The sequence below is a fragment of the Delphinapterus leucas genome, chromosome 1, assembly GCF_059928025.1.
Source record: "Delphinapterus leucas isolate spDelLeu-1000000601 "Yukka" chromosome 1, BTC_Dleu_Yukka2, whole genome shotgun sequence".
In the NCBI taxonomy this organism is placed as follows: Eukaryota; Metazoa; Chordata; class Mammalia; order Artiodactyla; family Monodontidae; genus Delphinapterus; species Delphinapterus leucas.
This window is the reverse complement of record NC_143129.1, coordinates 31,339,198-31,365,955: the sequence shown is the minus strand read 5'-3', so window position 1 is coordinate 31,365,955 and position 26,758 is coordinate 31,339,198. Positions and strand designations below refer to the sequence as shown.

Here is a 26,758-nt window from a genome sequence, read left to right as displayed (position 1 = left end):
ACTACCAACTGGCAAACTAACTTTTGAAACCCAATTCGTCTTACAGCTGAGGTTTGACTGAATTGTATTTTTAAGTAAAACTTGGGAAATACCTTTAAATTACTTCATGTTGGTAGTGCTAACAGACAGATGACTGCATATATAATCACAGATACACACATAGATACTCTCAGGAGAAGCACTATAGCTAATACTAAAGACTGCACATTTTGTTGTATGTGAATTAATTCCAAATTGCTTTATGAAACATAAAGAACTTAATATTTTATGTTGCACCATAAAAGGAACTTCTATTGAGTAAAAATAAATGATGGAGTGACAAGAAGGGAGCCGAGGGCAACGCGGTGATTTGGATAAAAATGGAATAATGGACGCCTTCTCCTCTAAGGTCAGCAGTTAAGATTTAGCCAAGGTCAGCAGTGACAAAATCATCACTAGAGTCTTGACCTCAATCTAGTTGCTGAAAACAGTATATTAACATTGTAAAACTGTTACGGCAGATGGCAATCCAGTCACCTCTCAGTAACAAATGCCTAACTACCTGTGTCCTTGGCTACAGGTGGACAAAAAACCCACCCGGAGCATTTGCCGGGAGACCGTGTAGATGGGGGAGGCCCACAGCGTGAGTTCCCTCGTGCACACCTGCGGGGTGAAAACCACTGCCCACCTCGGGATTCCTACCTCACACTCTAAGATTGTTAAAGGGCTTGCAGGGCATCTGGCCCGTTAGTTCTTTATTTTCACTTTTGCCTGAGCTAAAGGGAAAAAGGGCTAAGTCTGTCGGCATCCATCCCTCTCGTTTCTCTTAACTCTGTTGGTCTGGATTACTGATAGCCCTTTCCTCTGCTACAACTTTGAAAGCAAATAGTTCAGATCTCACTCGTTTGAAGCGGATCATTGCAGATTCGATTTCTTGAAATACAGAACACCACAGAGCAACTCCTTAATAAGCTCCAGGGAGGAGAAACGGAGGGAAGCTTGGAAATGTGTCACCCAGCGTAAGAACAGAGGGTACATTTACATAGAGATCGTGACCTGCCCAACACCAGGGAAACATAACCAAAAGTATTCCAAACAACATGGAGTACATTCCGTGGACTTGGCCTCGCTTACAAGAAAGGCCTCTTTGTTTGATTCCAGTTTAAGTCAGTGAAACCGCCAGTTAAGAAAGGGGGTAAGAAAGTCCTTCAGGGAAGCCTTGGGGGCCATGGAGAAAAGCGGATTCAAAAGTACACGGAGAACGAGCTCCCTCAAAGGCATGCGGCTTTCCTAATGAAGCCGGGGGACCAACATATATTCCTGCGCCTGGGCGGCGGGCCCAGTGCCCTTCCAGCCCCAGACGGCAGCGGGCGAGCCGCCGCCGAGGGGGTCTGGAGGAAAGAGGATTTTCCGTCTTTGTCTCCTGGCCAGATTCCATCTGCTCACCGGGCAGCCTGGGGTTTGGCGTCGTGAGCCCGAGCCCTGAGTTCAGAGGGGTAACGCCAACCGTCCCCAACCTGCCTCTCACTGCAACACAGAGAACGAACGAAGCCTTATCTCTCTGTATTCAATTCATATGTTCTGAGAACCCACAAGATTCATCATACCTAACAGACATTTCACGCTCATGGGAAAGTCTACAGTCCCAGCCCTCAAGGCAATCTCTTATAAATTTGATTAAAGCTGACTCACAGTCCGGATTCCGAAGCTGTTCAACCACAAGGCACTGGGAGAAACCACCTAGAGGAGTTCTGAAAAACACCCTCAGGGTCACCCTGGTGCCGTGGCTGGCCTATGGACTTCTGCCATGCACCTGGCTGGTGGGTCTATGCCATCTTTAGGCCCTTCTCTGTCTGCACCGTGCTCCTGGCTTCCTGACCAAATGTGTCACTTTTTTTTGGCTTCCTCCCTTTGCCCGGACTGATATACCAGACCCTGGACTTGCTTCTGTTCTTATCGTGTTGATCTTGGGAACTTCCTAGCTCCTGTGTCTTCTGAGGCTCTTCCTCAAGTGGGGACAGGCGGCGCCCTGGGCTCTGCCTCCCTCCCCTCTTTCCCTGAGGACCACTCCCCTGCCTGTTGCATAGGTCTAGACCTGGATCTTCACTCTGCTCAGCCCCTTAGGGCTGACATCATGTCTGCATGGTCTTCAGAGCTGGGAAACTCAGTATCTGCCTGGAATGGTGCCCCTCCTCCGCAGGGGCCTCCCCCAGCCTCCCCAGGTCCCAGATGCTTTCAGGGCACCTTCCCCACAGTGAGTGACCTTGTTCTGTGCTGGAGGCGGCTATTCCAACCTCAGATGATGGTATATGCGTCTCTGTGCCCTTTCTTCTGGACTGATCTATCTCATCTTCCAAACTTAGGTTCTTAGCCCACTGCAAACCAGGGTCCCACACCCACCAGCACCAAATTCTCAGCACTAGACTTCAACACTGCCCTCCCTCTGGAAGCTCCCCTGAGTAACCAGAACCTCTAGGGGCAAAACACACACGGGTCTGGAGGAGCTGAGGCCGGTCAAGAAACAATTCATTACCAGTAGTTCCTTCCTCTGACTCAATGACATGTTTGAGCAGGGCTGTCTCCCTGCTCTCCTGCTTGGGTCATAAGGTGATTATGAGGTCAGAGGGTTCGAGTGAAGGCACCCTGGGAACCATAAAGCCCTGAGAAATGGAAGAAACCAGCACTGATGTCAGCCAGGTGGAGGGTCCTGTACCGGTGTCCTCACCTAGATCAGCAGGGCTAAGGCCACAGGCCGCAGCCCCCAGGCTACGTCTGTGCCGAGCCCCTCTCTGCTCCCGCAAACTCTGTCCTTGCCTCTGCCATCGCGAGCATTGCACCTTATTACAAGCACTAGCTCCACGTGCAGACAGCATCTCATCAGTCCCTGCACACCCACAGTGCCTGACACACGGAAGGAACTTTACAAATGAAGAACGAACGCCTAAATGAACAAAGGTGTGGTTTTACACGCTGTGAGAAGCAGATGGAACGCTTTTACAAAGCAGCAATGATCAGGATGATGTCAGGCTCTCTCGAGCCTCTGCCCCAAGCAAAGACACTGTAGCCCTTACTTTAGCCCCTCCCCGGGACTCACCTGTACGGCTCCATGGTCCGAATGCCGTAGAACAACGCCTCCTCCAGCAGCCCGAGGTTGATGCAGGCGTCCATGGCACAGTCGAGCACCCTCAGCTGGTAGATGTTGATATCAGGAAGCCGCTCGGCGTTGCCGCTTAGGATCGCCTGGCACATGGCCAGAACCTGTTCCCACTCTGTTATTAACCTTAGTTAAGGATTCACTGTCTTCATCAAGAAAAAACAAAAGTAAAATGAGATTCTCGAAAAGGCTGAAGAGCTCCCAGGCACAGGAGGGAAGGAAGCGCCCATTATTTAGCCAGATGAGCTGCCTGAAAACACACTTGAGAAACAAAAACATGTGAGTGGCGTCTCAGAGAAGGAAATTCTGTTTACATCAACAAACCATCTTCCAACCAAGCCTGTGCTTTGAGGGATTAGATCTCCAGAGAACCATTCTTCCTTCCTATTCCTACACGGATTCTCTTTAAACCTAGCCATGAAATAAATACAGCTGTTTATTAAATGAGCTAAAGACTAAGTTAGTTCAGTTTAAAATTGTTTACTCTTTTAGTTTCTGTTTCAAAAATGATCTGAAATGAAAGAAGCTTTAGAGAGACTCCTTTTAAAAAAGGAGGAGCTCATTTTTGCTTCTGTGTCATTTGAACCTTGGCCGTATAAGAAACCAAAAACACAACCCCAGGCACACACTAGGGGAAACAACTTATAGAAATCCATTTCCAGTGGATCTCAAATTTAAGGTTTTTGATTATAAAACAAAAGTGATTCCAGTCTATGCTTAACCAAATAAAGGTATTCTTATTTTAAACCCCCAAAGTAAAAGATAAATATTAAGAACATGTGGCTTATGTACATAAATTGCAGGCAGGGGGAAAGGATGCTTTGAAAAGGGTGGGGAGAAGACCCAATATTCACTTCGGAGCCACAATGACTTTCCGATTAACCGGAAGTCCATAACTTACTCTCATGGAGCCCAGTGCGACCTTACTTTTTAAAACTGACAAGGCAGTCAGAGCACTGAGGACGTGGTGCATGCAGCATGCCTCGAGTCCTTCAGGTGAACTCCCTCAGGAGCATAGCTGCAGGTGGAGAGAAGGCAGGCCCCAGGGACCTGACACAGTTTCTTCCCTTTCATGCTGTGTTAGGCAAGGCCGAGGCCTAGGAAGATGCTGGGCTGGAGGTGCCCGGCCCCGGCTCCTCCCTCACCTTCAACCCGTGTAGCTCCGAATTCATCTGCTTCCATAGGCTGGAATTCCACAGGGCGCAAGGTTTGCAGATTTACAGAAATGGCATAGCGCTGGACCGCAGAAAAAGCTGGATTTAACTCTAAGCTAGTTCTGTCACTGGTCAGATTTGAGGTTCTGAGGACGTCACCTGTGCTCTGAAGTAGGCCAGAAGTAAAAACGCCTAATGTCGCTGTAAGAATTAAATAAGATACCGTATGTAAAGTTTTTAAAAACGCTTCACGTCTTCTCTCCTGAGCCAGGCAGAACTGTGTACCTGGGACACAGCGGGAGAACATTTAGTGTCTTTCACAAGATCATACTGCACAAGTATCAGTGCCTTCCACCTCCTTTTACTGTGTCATGACCTCTGAGCGTGACCAGCTTAAGGAAGATGGTTCAGTGGAGTAAGGTTGATGGCATTTCCCTGCCATACACCCACACCCTGCCCGACTCTCACACAGCCCAGGGCTCTCCGCCCCGCCCCCAACTCAAAGCCTCTTCCTCAGGTCCTAACACAGCATCCCCCGTCCTGGACACATGGCCCACCTGTCCTTTGCCCTCCCTCCGGCAAAATCTACCTTTTCCACAGTTCAGACTCTCAGGGCACTGCTTTCCAACACATCAGTGAACACTTTTGATAAACCAATCAAGCCACTTGCGTGAGTGGAAGCTCCTATTTTAAGTAACCCTCGCAGGAAATATATTTTTCTTTCAGCGGGGGCCTCTGGTGGCATGATACCTTACCCCACAGGCCCGACTTCCTGGTTAGAACTACAGGTCCCCTAACACATGGCTGAGGGCCTTTCTGTACATAACACTGTGTAATTTTAGGATGAGTCCTGTCTCTGAGGAGTTGCCTCTGGTCTCGGAAGAGGCACATTTATTGAAGAAAAGTGACTTGATGACTTTCTGTGGTATCCACCTGACGTGCATGTTTAAAGTTTGCGGCATGTGGCCCCCAGAGGCTGGGGGAAGCAGAATCTTAGGCAACGCACTGGTTTCGTAACAGACTGCCAGGCTAGCCTCTGTGGCTTTTCATCCTAGGATTAGATATTTGATGGATTGTCAGGAGGAATGCCTGTCTCTTACACAATGCCAGACATTTCTGCGGCAAGACTTTGACTCTATTTTAACATCATGTTGCATGACCTCCATAATTATTTGCCTGTTCATTTACATATGCTCCAACTCATTTTAAAGAGGTTTGAGGTGACAAGCCTTAGAAGTAAAAACCAGATGCAGCCGCTGACAGGAATACATCTACTTTCTCCCCCAGCAAGCTGGGAGGGACCACATGACAACCTCCCTTCGAGACACTGGCAACAGTCACCTGGCAAACAAGGCAAACCTTTCCTGTAAAACACATCAGTGAGCAAAAAAATGGAATGATTTTAACTAAGAGGCTTTTCTCCCAAGCTAATGCTGACCTGTATTTGCGTTTTCTGGGTGTTTACCACAAGTCACTCTGCTCCAGTGAGGGGAGCAGGGAAGACAGCCCACCCAAAGAGAACAGACTATGGATAACAGAACAGGCACCTTTCTGCAGACTTTTCCATGACCATAAGACGACTGGGGGAAAAGAGAAAGGGGAACACAGTGAATCCACTTGGGAGTTAATCAACTCCTTGAGACTCAAAGGCTGACAGACCACGGGCTCTTACAGTCCTCCAGGGTTTACAGTCCTCCCGAGATCCCCTCACTATTTACACCAAGAAAATGTATTATGAAGCAACTCCCATTGCCATTGCAGTCATGGTTGACTACAGTCATTAAATTATAAGGATTCCAAGTTCTACTTTTTAGAGATGTAGGTTACGGGAGGAAGGGAATCCAGAAATTTGCTACCTTGTACAGATAAAGAGAGTACTACTTACTGTCCCACTAATCCTGCCTGTAAATTTGGATTATCATCTAATGGTGGAGAGGAATTCATGCTGACCTTACCATATCTTCCTTAGCCATTACTGAAATTGTTGGCTGGGGTCAGGGATGCAACCTGTGACCACGGAAGAGAATGAAGCTCTTTGGCTCGTGGAGAGGTCAAACCCTGGACATGGATTCATTAATACTAGGCTCCAACCAGTAAGGAAGCAATCCTACAAGACAACTCAATGCACAGGTAAAAGGATACTCCAATGCGCCTTCAGTTCTTCGATTTTTTTCAGGGATTCTTGAACCTCCTTCCACACTTGTTCATCACCAGTTAGCATATCAGCATCCTGCTCAGGCCAAATGAAAAGAACAGAGGAAGACAAATTCCTCAATTAAAAAATGGGCAAAGGATCTGAATAGATATTTCTCCAGAGAAGATATACAGATGGCCAATAAACACATGAAAAGATGCTCAATATTATTGGCCATCAGGGAAATGCAAATCAAAACCACAAGGAGATATCATTTCATAACTAGGATGGTTATAATCAAAAAGGTAATAACAAATGTTGGGAAGGTTGTGGAAAAATTGGAACCCTCATGCATTACTGGTAGGAATGTAAAATGGTGCAGCCACTTTGGAAAACAGTTTGGCAGTTATTCTAAAAGTTAAACAGAGTTACTATACAATAATTCCACTCCATAGATGTATATGCAATAAAAATGAGGATATATGTTCACATGAAAACTTGTGCATAAATGTTCACAGCAGCATTATTCATAACAGCAAATAAAGTAGAAACAACCCAAATGTCCATCAACCAATGAATGGATAAACAAAATGTGGTATAGCCATACAACGGAATATTAGTTGACAATAAAAAGAAATGAAGTACTGGGCTTCCCTGGTGGCGCAGTGGTTAAGAATCTGCCTGCCAACGCAGGGGACAAGAGTTCAAGCCCTGGTCTGGGAACTTGCCACATGCCACGGAGCAACGAAACCCGTGCGCCACAACTACTGAGCCTGCGCTCTAGAGCCCACGAGCCACAACTAGGGAAGCCCACATGCCTAGAGCCCGTGCTACGCAACAAGAGAAGCCAACGCAATGAGAAGCCCACGCACCTCAATGAAGAGTAGCCCCCGCTCGCCGCAACTAGAGAAAGCACGCACGCAGCAAGGAAGGCCCAACGCAGCCAAAAATAAATAAATTGAATAAATTAAAAAAAAAAAGAAATGAAGTACTAATACATGCTACAACATGGATGAACCTTAAAAAACATCATGCTTAGTGAAAGAAGCCAGTCATAAAGGACCATATATTGTATGATTCCACCCATATGAAATGCTCAGAATAGATAAATCCACAGAGACAGGAAAGTAGATTAGTAAATGGCTAGGGCAGGGGGTGGTGGGTAGGGAGAATGGAGGAGTGACTACTAATGAGTTTTATGGGGGTGATAAAAATATTCTAAAATCAATCATGTCGATGGTTCCATAACTCTTTGAATATATGAAAAGCTATTGAATTGTACACTTTAACTGACTAAATTGTACCATATGTGAATTATATCTCAATAAAGCTTACATATATACATATATGTATGTATGTATTTATCAGGAAGGGGAACAGAGGCAAGAGAAAGAATCATTTGTCAGGAGACCCATGGATAACACTTTAAAAAAAATTTTATTTATTTATTTATTTTTGGCTGCATCAGGTCTTCGTTGCTGCATGCGGGCTTTCTCTAGTTGCGGCCAGTGGGGGCTACTCTTCGTTGCGGGGCGTGGGCTTCTCATTGCGGTGGCTTCTCTTGTTGCAGAACACGGGCTCTAGGTGCGCGGGCCTCAGTGGTTGTGGCTCACAGGCTCTAGAGCGCAGGCTCAGTAGTTGTGGTGCACTGGATTAGTTGCTCCGCGGCATGTGGGATCTTCCTGGACCAGGGCTCGAACCCGTGTCCCCTGCATTGGCAGGCGGATTCTTAACCACTGCGCCCCCAGGGAAGTCCCTACACTTCAATCAAATATTGAGTTATCAATCAAAATGAAGTTAGGTAAAAGATGAGCGTAACTACACCCACGTGAACCAATGTTGACTTCTGCAAAAACTAAAACAAAAAAACTTAAAAAGCAATTCAAAATGAAGGTAGGAGTTACCATTTATTCATTGTCTGTCTTCCTACTGAGTCCTCTATTTTTCCTGTATGTCCACATTTCAAGAGCTCAGTAGCCATGTGTGGCTGTGGCTACCATATTGGGCAGCGCAGACAGAGAACAGTTCTATCATCACAGAAAGTTCTACTGGATGGCACTGCTTTAAAGAGGCTAACCAAAGGGTAAGAAATTCTCATCAGACTCTACTTAAAACCAGGTGTTCCATATCCACTAGATTCTCAGGAGATGTCAGGGAGAAGAACCATTCTAGAGAGTGATATCAAATCACAGCCACTGTGGGGTGATGGTAAAGGTGAGGGAGGGAAGACTTTTTCAAACTATATGTATCTCCCTGGAGATTCTTACATGCCTACTAGGGGAGGTTTATAGAATGACCCCTGTGAGAACCACTGCCAGAGTAAGCCCTATGTTACTGGTGGGAAGATACATGTCACTCAAGTGTGCCAGGGCAGAAAACAAGGAGGGCCACCAAGTACCACAGAAAAGAGATCTCAAGAACGGGAGAGGCAGTGGGTGTGTGTAGGAGGAAATGTGTGCATTTGTGTGAGTGTGTCTGTGTGACAGGGCTTTATGAGTCTCTGTGTACATGTGTTGTACATATGTGTAATATAATAGGGTGGTTTTTAAAAAGACACCATAAGTGGACCCTACTTCTTCCAGGAAATTCCAAGTAAGAACCTAGTGTTTTGTGTGTATAAGAGGGAAATAAAAATCACTTGCGTTTAAAAGGTTAAACGTCAATCTCCCTCCAAATACCTGCTCTAAGTCCATCTCCGTCTCCTGAAGCCACAGTCCCACCACATCACAAAAGCCTTTAGTAACTTCCTAGTGCCTCCTAGTTGAAGCCCCCATATTAAAACTTGACAACCATTCAACAGAGAAATTAAAACCTTTACAGACAAGCAAAAGTTAAGAGAATTCAGCACCACCAAACCAGCTTTACAACAAATGCTAAAGGAACTTCTCCAGGCAGGAAACACAAGAGAAGGAAAAGTCCTACATAAACAAACCCAGAACAATTAAGAAAATGGTAACAGGAACATACATATTGATAATTATCTTCAATGTAAATGGATTAAATGCTCCAACCAAAAGAGACAGACTGGCTGAATGGATACAAAAACAAGACCCATATATATGCTGTCTACAAGAGACCCACTTCAGACCTAGGGACACATGCAGACTGAAAGTGAGGAGATGGAAAAAGATATTCCATGCAAATGGAAGCCAAAAGAAAACTGGAGCAGCAATTCTCATATCAAACAAAACAGACTTTAAAATAAAGACTATTACAAGAGACAAAGAAGGACACTACATAATGATCAAGGGATCAATCCAAGAAGAAGATATAATAATTGTAAATAGTTATGCACCCAACACAGGAGCACCTCAATACATAAGCCAAATGCTAAAAGCCATAAAAGGGGAAATCGACAGTAACACAATAACAGTAGGGAACGTTAACACCTCACGTTCACCAACGGAGAGATCATCCAAAATGAAAATAAATAAGGAAACACAAGCTTTAAATGACACATTAGACAAGATGGACTTAATTGATATTTATAGGACATTCCATCCAAAAGACAACAGAATACACCTTCTTCTCAAGTGCTCATGGAACATTCTCCAGGATAGACCATATCTTGGGGCACAAATCAAGCCTCGGTAAATTTAAGAAAATTGAAATCATATCAAGTATCTTTTCCAACCACAACGCTATGAGACTAGATGTCAATTACAGGAAAAAAACTGAAAAAAACACAAACACATGGAGGCTAAACAATACATTACTACATAACCAAAAGATCACAGAAGAAATTAAAGAGGAAATCAAAAAATACCTAGAAACAAAAGACAATGAAAACACGACAACCCAAAACCTATGGGATGCGGCAAAAGCAGTTCTAAGAGGGAAGTTTATAGCAATACAATCCTACCTCAAGAAACAAGAAAAATCTCAAATAAACAACCTAACCTTACACCTAAAGTAACTAGAGAAAGAAGAACAAATAACCCCAAAGTTAGCAGAAGGAAAGAAATCATAAAGATCGGATCAGAAATAAATGAAAAAGAAATGAAGGAAACAATAGCAAACATCAATAAAACTAAAAGCTGGTTCTTTGAGAAGATAAACAAAATCGATAAACCATTAGCCAGACTCATCACAAAAAAAAGGGAGAAAACTCAAATCAACAGAATTAGAAATGAAAAAGGAGAAGTAACCACTGACATGGCAGAAAAACAAAGGATCGTGAGAGATTACTACAAGCAACTCTATGCCAATAAAATGGACAACCTGGAAGAAAAGCACAACCTTCCAAGACTGAACCAGGAAGAAATAGAAAATATAGACAGATCAATCACAAGCAATGAAATTGAAACTGTGATTAAAAATCTTCCAACAAACAAAAGCCCAGGACCAGATGGCTTCACAGGCAAATTCAATCAAACATTTAGAGAAGAGCTAACACCTATCCTGCTCAAACTCTTCCAAAATATAGCAAAGGGAGGAACACTCCCAAACTCATTCTACAAGGCCACCATCACCCTGATACCAAAACCAGACAAGGATGTCACAAAGAAGGAAAACTACAGGCCAATAACACTGATGAACACAGACGCAAAAATCCTCAACAAAATACTAGCAAACAGAATCCAACGGCACATTAAAAGGATCATACACCATGATCAAGTGAGGTTTATCCCAGGAATGCAAGGATTCTTCAATATATGCAAATCAATCAATGTGATACACCATATTAACAAATTGAAGGAGAAAAACCATATGATCATCTCAATAGATGCAGAAAAAGCTTTTGACAAAATTCAACACCCATTTATGATAAAAACTCTCCAGAAGGTAGGCATAGAGGGAACGTACCTCAACATAATAAAGGCCATATATGACAAACCCACAGCCAACACTGTTCTCAATGGTGAAAAACTGAAACCATTTCCTCTAAGATCAGGAAGAAGACAAAGTTCCCCACTCTCGCCACTATTATTCAACATAGTTTTGGAAGTCCTAAGCATGGCAATCAGAGAAGAAAAAGAAATAAAAGGAATCCAAATCGGAAAAGAAGTAAAACTGTCACTGCTTGCAGATGACATGATACTACACATAGAGAATCCTAAAGATGCTACCAGAAAACAACTAGAGCTAGTCAATGAATTTGGTAAAGTAGCAGGATACAAAATTAATGCACAGAAATCTCTTGCATTCCTATACACTAACAATGAAAAATCTGAAAGAGAAATTAAGGAAACACTCCCATTTACCACTGCAACTGAAAGAATAAAATACCTAGGAATAAACCTACCTAAGGAGACAAAAGACCTGTGCACAGAAAACTATAAGACACTGAATAAAGAAATTAAAGATTATACAAACAGATGGAGAGATATACCATGTTCTTGGATTTCACAATCAACATTGTGTAAATTACTATACTACCCAAAGCAATCTACAGATTCAATGCAATCCCTGTCAAACTACCAATGGCATTTTTCACAGAACTAGAACAAAAAATTCCACAATTTGTATGGAAACACAAAAGACCCCGAATAGCAAAAGCAATCTTGAGAAAGAAAAACGGAGCTGGAGGAATTAGGCTCCCTGACTTCAGACTAAACTACAAAGCTACAGTAATGAAGACACTACGGTACTGGCACAAAAACAGAAATATAGATCAAGGGAACAAGACGGAAAGCCCAGAGATAAACTCACGCACATATGGGCACCTTATCTTTGATAAAGGAGGCAGGAATGTACAGTGGAGAAAAGACAGCCTCTTCAATAAGTGGTGCTGGGAAAACTGGACAGCTACATGTAAAAGAATGAAATTAGAACACTTCCTAACCACGTGCACAAAAATAAACTCCAAATGGATTAAAGACCTAAATGTAAGGCCAGACACTGTAAAACTCTTAGAGGAAGACATAGAGGAACATTCTATGACATAAATCACAGCAAGATCCTTTTTGACCCACCTCCTAGAGTAATGAAAATAAAAACAAAAGTAAACAAATGGGACCTAATTAAACTTAAAAGCTTTTGCACAGCAAAGGAAACTATAAAGAAGAAGAAAAGACAATGGGAGAAAATATTTGCAAACGAAGCAACTGACAAAGGATTAATCTCCAAAATATACAAGCAGCTAATACAGCTCAATATCAAAAAAACAAACGACCCAATCCAAAAATGGGCAGAAGCCCTAAACAGATTATTTCTTCAAAGAAGATATACACAGACTGCTAAGAAACACATTAAAGGATGCTCAGCATCACTAATCATCAGAGAAATGCAAATGAAAACTACAGTGAGTAGTTCTGACCTCACACCAGTCAGAATGGCCACCATCAAAAAATCTACAAACAATAAATGCTGGAGAGGGTGTGGAGAAAAGGGAACCCTCTTGCACTGTTGGTGGGAATGTAAATTGATACAGCCACCATGGAGAACAGTACGCAGGTTCCTTAAGAAACTAAAAATAGAACTACCATATGACCCAGCAATCCCACTACTGGGCATATACCCTGAGAAAACCATAATTCAAAAAGACACATGCACCCCAGGGTTCATTGCAGCACTATTTACAATAGCCAGGACACAGAAGCAACCTAAGTGTCCATCGGCAGATGAATGGATAAAGAAGATGAGGCACATATATACAATGGAATATTACTCAGCCATAAAAAGAAATGAAACTGAGTTATTTGTAGTGAGGTGGATGGACCTAGAGTCTGTCATACAGAGTGAAGTCAGAAAAAGAAAAACAAATACCATATGCTAACACACATATATGGAATCTAAAAAAAAAAATGGTTCTGATGAACCTAGGGGCTGGACAGGAATAAAGATGCAGATGTAGAGAATGGATTTGAGGTCATGGGGAGGGGGAAGGGTAAGCTGGGATGAAGTGAGAGAGTGGCATGGACATATATACACTACCAAACGTAAAATAGATAGCTAGTGGGAAGCAGCCGCATAGCATAGGGAGATCAGCTCGGTGCTTTGTGACCACCTAGAGGGGTGGGATAGGGAGGGTGGGAGGGAGACGCAAGAGGGAGGGGATATGGGGATGTACGTATACATATAGCTGATTCACTTTGTTATACAGCAGAAACTAACAACACACCACTGTAAAGCAATGATACTCCAAAAAAGATGTAAAAAAAAAAAATCTTGACAACCATGGCCATTCTTGATTAAATTTTTGTTTTATATTTCACTACTGGCAGCTCAAACCTTTGGCTCTAGGCAAAATATCTCACTTGTTAGACTCTATGGTAGGCAGACACATGCAGCCCCAAAGATGTCCACGTCCTGATCCCCAGAACCTGTGAATATGTTAGCATACATGGCAAAGGCGAATTAAGTTGACAGTGGCATTCAGACTGTTGGTCAGCTGACCTTACAATTAAGAGACTGCGGCTTCCCTGGTGGCGCAGCCGTTGAGAGCTCGCCTGCCGATGCAGGGGACGCGGGTTCGTGCCCCGGTCCGGAAAGATCCCACATGCCGCGGAGCGGCTGGGCCCGTGAGCCATGGCTGCTGAGCCTGCGCGTCAGGAGGCTGTGCTCCACAACGGGAGAGGCCACAACAGTGAGAGGGCCACGTACCGCAAAAAAAAAAAAAATTAAGAGACTGTCCTGGACTACGTACGTGGGCCCAGTGGAATCACAAGGTTCCTTAAAAGTGGAAGGAGGCAGAAGAGAATGTCAGAGCCATGTGATGTGAGGAGGACTTAACCTGCCTTTGCTGGCCTTGAAGAGAGAGGAAGGGACCCACAGAGGAAAGAGTACAGGCAGCCTGTCGAAGCTGGAGAAGGCAGGGAAACGGATTCTCCCCTGGAGCCTCCAGAAAGAACGTAGCCCTGGCAAGACTTTGATTTTAGCCCAGCGAGGCCTGTGTGAGGCTTCTGACCTCCAGCACTGTAGATAATAAGTGTGTGTTAAGTCACTAATTTTATGATAACTGTTACAGCTGCCATAGGAAACTAATACAGTCCCTAACATGCTTCTGCTCTTCTGGCCACTGGGACTTGGTACATGACCCTCCTGGTACCTGAAGTTAATTAATTCCATCACTCATCTATTCAATTAAAATTTACTGGGTGCCAACTGGGCATTGTTCTAGGCACTGAGGATAGAGCAGTGAAGACATCAGACAGTCACAGCGTTTACGCTGAAGAGGGAGAAGGAGAAATGGGTTGACAGAAAACACACACACACACACAGACACAGACACACACACACACACAGAAATTATATTTGTCAGAGGGAAAAACAAATAAACAGGGAAGAGCGATGGGGAGTACTAGTCCCAGGGAGTTTAGCGCGATCGGGGAAGCCATCGCTGAGAAGATGACTTAGAGGTGAAGGGGTGAAGGAGCAGAGGTAAGAGTTCTAGGAAGAGGGAACAGCAAGTCTTGAGGTGCAGAGGCAGGAACAGGCCTGCATGTTCCAGGAACAGCAAGGAGGCTGGTGTGGATAGAGGTCCTGGGCTGTCGTCTGAGCACCATGTCATATTGTCCCCAATTCAACAGTAATATAGGTCTTATTCTTCTTTGATCCTACCTCTCCCAAATACCTACCACAGAACCATGTATGTAACAAAAGCTCAGTTAAATGTCTGTAGAATGGATTTGGAAGAAGAAACTAACATTTATTTGATCATGATGTGGATGACTCTTGTATGTATCTCAATTATTCCTCACAACATCCTTGTAGGGCATCAATGCCTACAATTAACAAATGAGGCACAAGACAGTCTTAAAGCTTAAGTAACGGTTACAAATGTCCTTCTGCCCCTAACTGCCGGGGGTAAGATTCAAATTCAAGTCTGTCTGGCTCTGGAGCCCGTGCTCTTTCTACTGTCTTCGTGTTGAATTTGAATTTGTCTTTCTCCTAGGCTTGCTTAAAAGGTGAAACTCATGTTCGTGAGACAGTTAAGTTCAACACATACTCAACTCGTGGCCCCTATGATCTTCCTAGTCTTAGCCCTTGGAAAACGGCAATAAAATCCTCCAACGTGGAACCCACAGTGGAACTTGCATTCTTCCACCAAGCGGAGTGAGACCATGGCCCAAGGCAGAGCAATTTCATATGGGAATTATATTCACAACGAAATCCCCACCATTGCCTAATTAGCTGTTTTTGGGGTTGAGCCTAAGGCTTTATTTACTTAACAGAAGAGCAGGCAAGCTTTGAAATTGTTTCCAAACATTCAGAAACAATAGCTCTTGGGAGCACTTTATGCTGGAGCTAGACAAAGCTACATTCACTTACAGCTAGCCATCCACACCAGGAGTGTCTCACCAAGGCGACAGTGTCCACTCGCAGGTTCCCAGAGCACCTTACCGCGCTGCCACGTCCTGACCCTCCCGTCCCATTCTGTCACTTCTTCTGGAACGGTCCCTATAATGGGGTCTACCTCCCCTCTTCCCACGCCAACCAGGTAAGAGGAGACCATTCACAGGGGTGTGTGTGTGTGTCTGTGTGTGTGTGTATGTGTGTGTAATATATATACACAAACAGAGAAACTACTTAGGGAAGCATAAATTAAATCTTCTAATTTTTCAATTTGCAAATATAAGAGTAAATGAGTGTGCTCTTTTTCACAGTTCCTGACGTATGAAATTAGTAAATTTATTTCATTATTTCTTAACCAAACGTATCAAAGATGCTTGCTATCATTTAGGGAAAGAATTCCTTTTTGAACTTCAGCTTTACTACGTAAAAGGAGCTTGAACAGGTGAGTCCTGAAATTTGTTTTCAGTAGGGGGAGAACATTATATATATAAAATAAAATGTACTATTGCTGAGTTTTCTACAAACGATCAAAATAATTTGGACTATAAGCAGAAGGGTTCCTGAGAAGGTTCACTCTGCTGGGAAATGATGAAGAGAATGAGGAACGTATTGGTTGCAGCAACAACAGCACCTCTGTCCTGAGCCCTGTGTGTCCCTGGCAAGGCCTCCTTTGCCCTCAGCTTCCTCACTGGTAAAATGAGAAGGCGGTCTCATGACCACTTGAGCCTGGAGCAGTGCACAGCTAGTTCGGCTCTACTTCTGGTGACCACTCCCTCACACAGCTCCAGTAGAGTCCTTAAAAAGTGTGTCTTCATTTTAAACAACAAACACATGGAAGTAGCTCATCTAAGGCAGGACTGTGCAAGCTGTTCTCAGAATCTTGGCAGGAAGGAGTCTCCCTTCTCCCTTCGACCACTCAAGCTCCTCTGCCTGTCCCACCCTCCAGTGGCCAGGTGCAAACTCCCCACAACTGCAGTCATTGCTCTTGACACTTGATTCCTTCTCATTCGCCCCCCTTCTTTCCTCTCGCAGCCCCCTGCCCTGCACGAGTCTGACCCATCCCCGGCTCCATCCAATACACCTATTCTTCCAAGTGCAATCCTTTCCCTTTGGATTCTGTCAGGACTAGGGTTGCAGTTTCCTGCTCTTTTCTTGGATCTCTGTTTCCAATCATTTCTCCCGGTTTCTTCCCATTTGTCCCTTTTGGACACAGTGTCGAATGTTCTCGATCAGGAAATGTTGTCTATCCGCCCTCCTGAGCCACCATAGCCACTCTGCAAACCTCTCTCTTAGCACCAAGCTGTCTTTAATGATCTACTGTTTCCTCAACTAGCTCAGAACTCCCTGAGGGACCATGACCTAATCAGAACTATTCCCAGTGCCATCATGGTAAGTTATTCAGTAAATGTTTGGGGACAAAGTAGACGAACGAAGGGAGAGGAGTGATCTTCTACAATCCATAGGTAACAGTACTGTAAGAATAAAATACCTTAATTCCACAACAAGGACGATCTCAGCCAAGGAAACAGAATATTGTTCTCTTCACTCCATACTGCTATCTTGACTTGTTTCTAATATTACTATATCATGATTATGCTGGAAAATGATGTGTTTTCAATGTAACTGTTGGTATTTACCAAATGCCCAGATACTGGTCTAGAACCTAAAGGTGACCGCTACCCACAGCATAAGAAATCCCACGCAAGCTCAGGACCCGTGCTGTGGGACAGCAGCATCGAGGCTGCCTGGGAGGGAGCTCTGTTCACTCCCCTGGCTTCTATCTCCAGCATCATCCGGAGCTTCCTGCCACTCACCTGGCAGAGAGGTCCCTGCCCCCAACTACCCGTGGATGGATCAGTGAGGCCATCTAAGTTCCCCCATACATGGCTGCTAAATAAATACCCTAACTTTATTCCCTTAAGAGTAAAAAATAGGTACCAGATGATATGAGATGCTCCACTACGTCAAAGGGTGTCCGTCCACACAATTACATTCAATTGGTCAAATGCTTCCTCTAGGTTTCAAAGTAGAAGCATCCCTGCCAGGTGCCAGTTGTTATTGTTAGAATTAGAAATCTTGAGTTTCTTCAATAGGGCAAGGTTGGAATCCAGCAAGACTGGTTGACCACATCCTTGGGAAAGTGACCAGTGGCTCTATCAGGCTCAAACATCAGATGCAGCCATCCAGATCTACTTTGCATCTGGAACACTTAAACAGATGTGTTCACTTGGCTCACAAGTGTTTGATGTTGAAACTCTTGCACTGGGTTAATTTCAGATGGTTCACATTAAGAGGAAAAGGAGAAAGGCAATCTGCTTTCCAGTACTTCCTGTTACCCAATCCTCATGCAAACTCTAATTAGATTGGATTGGAGAGAGATGAGTACAGGCTAGGAAATAAAATTACTGAACACATAAACTTTTCCAGTAATTCAATAATTCCAGTGTCTTAAAAGGAGGTTTTTTTGCGTTTTGTTTTGTTCTGTTTCTAAAGCAAAATGACGTTCAAATATAGTGTCTGCACTTCAGAGAGAGATTGGGAAGTCCTGAAATTCAAAATTATGAGGCAAACAAAGTACAATTTGCAGTGCTTTTGACCGAGGTACTCTAGTTCACGGAAAATATACTGGGAACTAATAGATTAATATACAGCATCATTGAAAAACCTTATGATTCACAGGAAACATCTCTGCTGGAACCAATTTCCACCTCCTCTGGAAAAAACTGAAAACATTTCAGATTTAACTTGAGGGGGAAAGTGGCTCTTTCATAAAGTGGAAAAAACAGTGGTTAAAAATAGAGCATTCACTATTATATCAACCACAAACCAATCAATGGGCATTATGGACAGGGAAGAAGAATGTTCTCTCAAGGAAGCAGGTACAACTTGCAGAATGTTCTACTTAGCAATTAAGCAACGGTACACAATAATTAGAACTTAGTGAAAGGAACACTGGATTCGGTCCTAAAGCGAATCTCTGCTCCATAGCTGTGTGATCTTGGCCAGATACTTAACCTCCCTGAAGCTAAGATTTTCAGCAGTAATAATTCTGCATAGATGCACTTTCTAACCCATTACCTTTGCACCCTCTAGAAGCACTAATGTCATGAACGGCATAGTGGCCCGAGTTTTCAATAACCGTCCTAGAGGGCAGGGGTCTGACTGGAGTCTGCTTTGTTTGGTGGGAGGGAGAAAAACAGGCTCATCCTAATATTAGGAAGAGGAGCAAATTACAACGTAATCAAGAACCACTCGGCCACGCCCTGCATCTCTGCATATTTCGTTCCCCCTGCCTGGAAGGCTCTTCCTCAACCGAGTCATCCAGACAAACTTCTCTCGCGCACCAAAACCCTCCAGTCTTCACAGGCACGATCTGTCGCGTACCTCCCACTGGGCTCCGTGATAACTGTAGCAATGGGTCACACTGATGCAGATGGATGCCATCAGATGCAGATGGAGGGCAATCACCTTGCAAAGGTTCTTTCTTTCACCTACTTCATAAAATGGTGAAATCTCAATGCCTGCGAGTGATGTGCACAAACAGTCTACAGCAGGGCTCAAAACTCTGGTCTCCAAGAGCTCGAAGGAAGCTCCAGCCTCCTGCCCTCTCGCAGCCCCCGAGCTGGCTGACCCCAGACTAGATGTCTTCTTCTCAGGCTGGCAAGCCTTCTCCAGACAGCCATCCTGTCACTGCCTTGGATCCAGGGGAGGAGCATTTGGGCAACACGCAGCACTAAAGCCCAGTCCAAACAAGTGCTGATGCTGTGGGGGGAGGGGGGGGGTGGTTCACGAAACCACCTGGGCCCCCAGCGGTGCTGTTTCTCTTCACCACCATTGAACTTTCTGTTCCCGCTGCAGCTGTCAGCATTTGTCAATGCCCATCGAACTTGACTCCTCAGGACTCTACTGCAACTACAGATTGCCACAAGGCCATACACTGGAACCAACTGCGGGGTCAAGGTTAAATGTCCAGGAACACAGAATTGCCAGCAGGAAGGGGAATGCCCCTTCAGGGATTCTAGGAAAGTGACCAAAGCCTCGAGTGTGACTGAGAACCATCAAAGGCCTTTCCCAGCTACGACCTCAGCACCTCCCCTTCCTCTGTGCTGCGTATTCCCAAAGCAGAGACTAAAACTCCTTCCCCGAGAATTAAGCTCATTTGCTTATATGAAATCAGGTCCATGTAGAGGAAATAAAAAGCAGTTGGCATCCACACACTCGGCGGAATTTGAAAGACTATCCGTGTCCGTGGTGTTTGCTGGAAATCTGCCTTTAGTGCAACAGTGTGTGGATCAGCGTGACCGGCTGATATGCAAAGGCAGGTGAAGATTAAACGAAGACGCTGAGGCAGCAGACACTTCCCACCACCCTCCTCCACGAGAAAGACATGTTCCTGAGAATACAGAATGGGCTTATACGCAGCAGAAGGCTACTGGCTCTGTTTGCAAAGGCACATTTAAGGAGAATCTGTCGCAACTCCCAGCAGAGTCCTGCGGATCTTGTTGTGTAAACACCACAAGGTGGAAGGTTTGAGACTAGGAAAAATGCAAATATTTTACAGGAAAAATTGTTCTAATGGCAACTCTCATTAAGGCAAAGTATACCCCCAAATTTCAGGGCAGGTTTTGTTTTAATGGAGATGCAAACCACAGCCCTCATCTCCTCCTGCCTCTCACGCCTCCACTTCATCTTTCCTTCTTTGGGAACAGCTGCTTTCACTTTTCTCTGCAAACACAGAGGAAAGTGCTTGGAACCGCAGCAGAACAGTTTCAAGTTAGGTATAAGGGGCAGTGTTCTGAGTGCGACGGTTAGCATGACCTGGACGTCGTTCCTGCAGAGACATTTATAAATAGGATGAACAACAGCAGGATGTGGGTTCTCTGCTTGTGGCATATGGGAGTGTGTGACAGGCAGCACCGGGAAATGGAAATAAGGAGGCTGGAGCCCCAAGCCCAGCTCTGCTGCTGGCCTGCTGTGCGCCCTGTAGGCTAACAATGCCTCCTGGCTCAGCTACCCCAGGTGAGAACCTGATTAAGGTTACCATGGAGATGGAAACGAATCCTTCCACTCCATTAGTCACCTGTGCATATAGTGTCTGTTGTGCGCGAAGAGAGGCCTGAAATTCTGATGGGAGAGACTCTGGAATCTGTGGTTGTGCAACAGACTGCAAACACCTTCATTCTATTTTAAGCTGATTTTTCTCATGTATAAAATACACCAGTCAGAGCAGAGAGAGTATGCAGAGGACTGAACAAAGACTAGACCCAGCCCAGTACTGCACTCTGCCAACCAAAGAACTTGACAATGATTATTTAATCCACACATCTCCTCGAACGCTTGCATGTATAATGATTAGAGTGGCAACTTTCCAAACTCACACGAGAATACGGTATTCGCTTATCTGCTAAAGCAAGCACATCAGATTATTTAATCTGTGGTCTCAAACCGAGGGACTACTAGTTTAGTTGGGGTCCACACTAACGATTTCAGATAATGAGTCCTGGACAGAAGTCTAGACGTGCTCTTTTAGGAGGTAATCGTAAGCGCAACCAAAGGAAATTGTTTAATGTGACATCAGAATCTGTCCCTTAACACCAGTGATGGCCATTTCTGCTAGCTTCCCCTACCTTTTCATAGCTGGCTTGCACCAGCCCTTCACCAGTTCTTACCAATACCCTGTAAGGAAGCACTGAAATCCACAGACCATGTGCCAGATGGGCAAAAAGTTCAAAAGAAATATGTCCCGGTTTGAGGGAAGAATTATCTCTAATATCTCAGTCATATTTTCAAAAAGAAAGCGCTCAGGATTGCATTTGTCTCTCAGAGGAGAAACACCGGTGCTACTCCAGTTATTCTAAAACAATTCTGTCATCTGTGAATTAATCCACACAGAGCTCTGTTCCTGGAAGCTGGCGGGAGTAGGGGGGAAGGGCCATTCCAGAGGGCATCACTCATAAGCTGAGGGTCTGGCAGGGAGACCACTCCTTCTAAGGTCTGGGAGAGGACGTGACCAAATTCCATGGTTCAGCTCTTTTTTTGCCCCACCTCGTACCCATGAGAGACCCTGCACAAAATCACCAGGACTCAGATGCTCTTCCTGGCAACTGTGCATGCCGTGGAAGTGAAGTACTGGCCGAGGGCTCGGTGAGCATTCCCTGGCGCCCCACCAACAGAGAGCACACGTCTGCATTTTATATTCCAGGAAACTCCAATCTGGCCCTCAGCCAGGGGACCTTTTTATAATGTCAAAGATAAAAGCACTGGCTATGTTTGGTGCCCTGCCTCCACCTCCATTCTCTTGTAACCATGTCAGAAACCAAGCAGGCATTACTGTTAAGAGAGTCTTCCAGACAAAAGTCTGATGGAGCTTCATAAACATTACCAGGTGATGATCAGAGATGTCCCCACTTCACAGGAAGAGAAAGAGGTACAGGAAGGGGCAAGTGATTTCACAGAGGGCCTGCTGGAAATCCTGGGGAGAACTGGAAACACACACTCAAGTATGTACTCAGAATCTTCCTGCTCCTAAAGAATACTCACTGAGTCATGGGCATCTTTCATGGGGGCCTGGCATGTTGTCAACGTCAAATCTCAAATCTGCCCCCAAATAGTATAGGTATAATCTGTACACTGATGTCTCACAAGGTCCCCAGCAAATTTCGGGTGTCCAAAATGTCATTTTGGGTGTACAAGATGGCCTAATTCTCTCTTTTCATACCCCTTGCCCCAGGGAATGCAATGATGCCAGCCACAGAGGATTTATAAAATCATTACCTCTTAATCAGTTTGTATTTTCTTTGTGAGTCATACTCTGTGGGTCAAAGTATACAGCTCCAGCTGTTTTCCTTTAACATTTCTGTTTTATTATTTGTTTAACTTCCCAGATTACTTGAAAGTAAGATCCTAATATTAGTCAATGCTCATCATCAATTAGAATATGCATGGAATTCTTTTCTGGAAGTAGACAAATATGAAAATCCCACTTGCTCTGCACAAGTGTAGACAGAACTTCACTCAGAGAGCTTAACACATGAGAGAACCTGATTTTCATCACCAACGGGAGCTGAACTCTTTGGGATAAGCCTATTTTACATCTATCAGAGGCTTTAGCTCGCTCTGGGAGGCTACAGAGAGCTGACTTCCTGACACATCCTACCAATAACGCACAAACAGCAGATGCACCAGGAATGTGCTTTAAGGGACACCAAGGTCTCTGACTTTGTTCCAAACTCACACCTATTGTTCCTCCAGCTTTGGTTCTCTTCCCTGCTGTCAGGGTCTGATGCAGTGGGTATATTTTTAGAATCACTTGAAGAACTTTTTAAAGTACAGAGGTCCAGGTCTCCTCTGGGCAAATGATAGCAGAGTCCCTCAGGGGTGGGCAGGTGTCTGCATTTTTTATAAGTTCCCCAGGTTATTCCACCACACAGTCAGGACCAAGGACCACACCTGGTCTTTGCTGCCTCAGTCATTGGCTCTAATCTCTTCGATCCTACTTGTCACTTTTCTTGCAAGACTTGCTGCAAGCGTTTAATGGTTTAGGCTTATTTTCCTGGTCTACTCAATCAACAGTTACATCTCCCATGTGCTCTGCTTCTGCACAGATGAGTTTGTTTAGAATAGACACAAAAAGTGACCAAGTCCAGGGCACTATGATTGTCTTTTTTTAAAAATAAATTTATTTATTTATTTGTTTATTTTTGGCTGCATTGGGTCTTCATTGCTGCCCGCGGGCTTTCTCTAGTTGTGGCGAGCGGGGGCTACTCTTTGTTGCAGTCCGCGGGCTTCTCATCGCGGTGGCTTCTCTTATTGCAGAGCACGGGCTCTAGGCACACAGGCTTCAGTAGTTGTGGCAGGCGGGCTTCAGTAGTTGTGGCACATGGGCTCAGTAGTTGTGGCTTGCGGGCTGTAGAGTGCAGGCTCAGTAGTTGTGGTGCACGGGCTTAGTTGCTCCGCGGCATGTGGGATCTTCCCGGACCGGGGCACGAACCCGTGGCCCCTGCATCGGCAGGCGGACTCTCAACCACTACACCACCAGGGAAGCCCCATTCCCATTTTTAATGCATTTTTGTTTTGTTTTGTTTTGTAACAAAGCAGCCGTAGTCTTGATGAGTCGTCATTAAACTATTGGGAAACTACGAGCTTGTAAAATTCTTGACGGTCATTTAAGTTCGCGTTTGCTTTATCCAGCTCCACTCACACAATGGCACCAGTTCACCTTCCAGAACAAAATCTGAGAGCATGATGCTAAAATAGGTGTTAAGCATTTCCCAACAGGAAACAGGACTAGAGGACCAACCTCACAGAGTCGGTATCAGGACTAAATGAAATATAACGTGTGTAAAGTGCTCAGCACAGTAACTGCTACACACACACACACACACACACACACACACACACACAAGCTGTATCATGACAGAAGGTCAGACAAGAGCACACAACCCCCAGACAGTTCGAGAGAGGAGCAGTCACCCATGAGAAGACAGTGAGGAAGGTAATGCTGAATGACTGCGGCTTTGAGAAAAGGTTCCAGGCTCTGTGAACAGGAAGCAAGCACGAAGGCGATTCGCTGCTCGGGGCAAGTGGTACAAAGTTAACAGACAACAGAAAAAACAGGGCTGCATGATTCTGATTTTTCTCCCAAAAGAAATTATTCTCAAACAGGACAGAGTAGAACAAGGTATTTCAGGAAAGTTCACATGTTTAATTCTAGACGAACTATATCCCAGGGTAATCAAAGAACTTTGCAGAGATAGTCATCAAAGTATTATTATTCCTCTGAGGAATGAGAGAAAGGGAGTGGTAGCGGAAGCCCAAAGTGGTGGCAAATACGGTCCCAAGAAAACATAAAAGTTTGCATAATGAAGCCTCCTCCAATCAGATAACCCAGCGTCTTTCTCTGGCTAAGGCTTACTGCGACTTAAAAAGATAAAGTGCTCTCCACTAGAGGATACCAGCAGGGGAGCAGCGAGAACAAATCCAGCAGTCTACACTCATCTTCTCATAGTGACTGTGCAAGTACACAGGGTGAATATTACTAACACCGTATATTTCTACCTCAACAAGCATTTAACAAAGTCTTTCATGATATTCTGTGGGCAAGATAATAAAAATCAGAGACCTACTCTACAGCATACTGCCCATCACTGACAGTACTGTATTGTATACTTAAAAATTTGCTAAGAGGGTAGATCTTACGTTAAGTGTTCTTATCACAAAAAATTAATATTAATAAAGACAGTAGAAGGAAACTTTTGGAGGTGATGGACATGTTTCTAGCATAGATTGTGTTGACAGTTTCATGGGTGTGTACTTATCTCCAAATTCATCAAGTTGTATACGTTAAGTATGTACAGCTTTTTGGATGTCAGTCGTATTTCAATAAAGTGGTTTTTTAAAAAAGGTAATGAAACCTGGTTAGGATGAGAATGCATATGTATATCTGCATGTAACCAGATTCCTGTCTCGGTGACCAACCAACCATGTCTTAGGATTAACTGATGTCAACCTTGAACCACTCCTTGGTAGGAATTCTCCTCCTCCTTTTACAGATGAGGCTGAATTTCAGAGAGCTGGCTAGCTGCGGTTCAAAAAATAATAACATTTATTGAGGTTTATTGAACTAGTTACTTGAAGTGCTTTATCTCGTTAAATCATTTTGACAAGGTATAAGGTAAAGACCACTCAATCCCTAATTTATAGGTAAGACTGCAGCTGAGAAAGATGAAGTAACATCCTTAAGTTCAAGGAGCTAGAAAGTGGTGGACACGGAGTCGAGCTGCTGGTTGTATAACTGACGGCCTGAATGCTCTCTGCTAAGCTACGCCTCCTCCAGTACTCAGGCGGGTGATGTAAGGAAGCTGTTTACTCTCCGCTGCTCCACGAGGCAGAACTAGGACACTGATGCAAGTTTAAAATGGCAGGCTTGAGTTCATGAGGTTACTAACTAACAATCACAGGTGCCAGAGAGAGGAAGGGTCTACCCAAAGACACTGAATGCGCTGAGATCTCCACCAGAACTGTTCACATCGAGCCGGACACCCACCAGCAGGAATACCGCAGAGGAGGTGCCTGCCCTGGTTGGGTGGGACCTCTAAGGTCCCGTACAATCCTGGGCTTATGGGTCCCTATGAAATAACGCTCTTATACTTTATTAATTGTCAAAACACCGATATCCAACAGGATAATGTGAATAATATTTATGCTCCTGATCAGACGAGAAAAATCACATATCTAGGTACACACCACCCCGGGTTACTTTCAAAGTCTGGTTTCACGCACGCTGGAAATGTGTGCTTTCTTGGAGGAAAGCGTGCCAGGGGCACGAACTGCACGTGAGAGGGGGTCTTCCAAGAACGTCACCGGAGCTATGCACCCCGTCTTTCTGGGTGGTTTACATGCAGGTTTGTAAGCCTTGGTGTCGGGAACAGGGATAGGTCATGTTCAAAGCTAGAAACTGTTGGAGGAAGAAGGGCAAGCACATTCCCTCCTGACAGCCCATCATTTAAACTATTACGAATGCGCAAAAGTTTTATGTTTATGTTGTTTTCTGAGCAAAAGTCATCTCAAAGCTTCCAGTAACGTAGTTACTTGTCATATCCTGCAGCGCTTAACTCAACAGTAGGCAGATAGCTGTACTTATTGACTTATTCATTCATGCAACGCAAATTTGTTAAGAGCTATAATAATTACGGAAGCAGCGTGTTGGGCATTGAGGACACCACAGAAAACAAGACCGATACGGTCCTTCTTACTTTCTTAACAAGTGAGCAAACAAGCAAATACAAATAATAATAATACGTAATGACTGTTTGCACTACAATGGAGATAAAGAGGGATCAGGAAATAACAAGGAAGGAGGCACTTGCTTTTCACAGGGCAGTCGAGGATGACTTCCTGAGGAGGGGAGGCTGAGCTGAGAGCTGAAGAGGGATAAAGAGCCAGCCAGGAAGCCACGTGCGAGGACCCCAGGGCAGGAAAGAACTTGGCAAGTTCCAGCCAGGAGACGGGGCTGGGGTGGGAAAGGTGAGCAGCGGCAGGCCACACAGGGGTCTTGCCAGTGTCGCCCCGTCTCCCCTTTCAGCGTGTGGGGAGTGGCTG

General features: G+C 44.6%; 1 protein-coding gene across 1 annotated transcript in view; it reads right to left on the bottom strand.

Moving 5' to 3' along the window:
- SMYD3 (SET and MYND domain containing 3) overlaps positions 1-26,758 on the bottom strand; it is a 714,413-nt gene that overhangs the window by 106,012 nt on the left and 581,643 nt on the right. Inside the window, exons 9-10 of the mRNA XM_022579404.3 lie at positions 6,430-6,517; positions 3,074-3,248 (exon numbers count right to left, since the gene is read on the bottom strand). Of these exons, the coding sequence (XP_022435112.1) occupies positions 3,074-3,248; positions 6,430-6,517 (263 nt within the window). The remainder of the gene's footprint in view (positions 1-3,073; positions 3,249-6,429; positions 6,518-26,758) is intronic.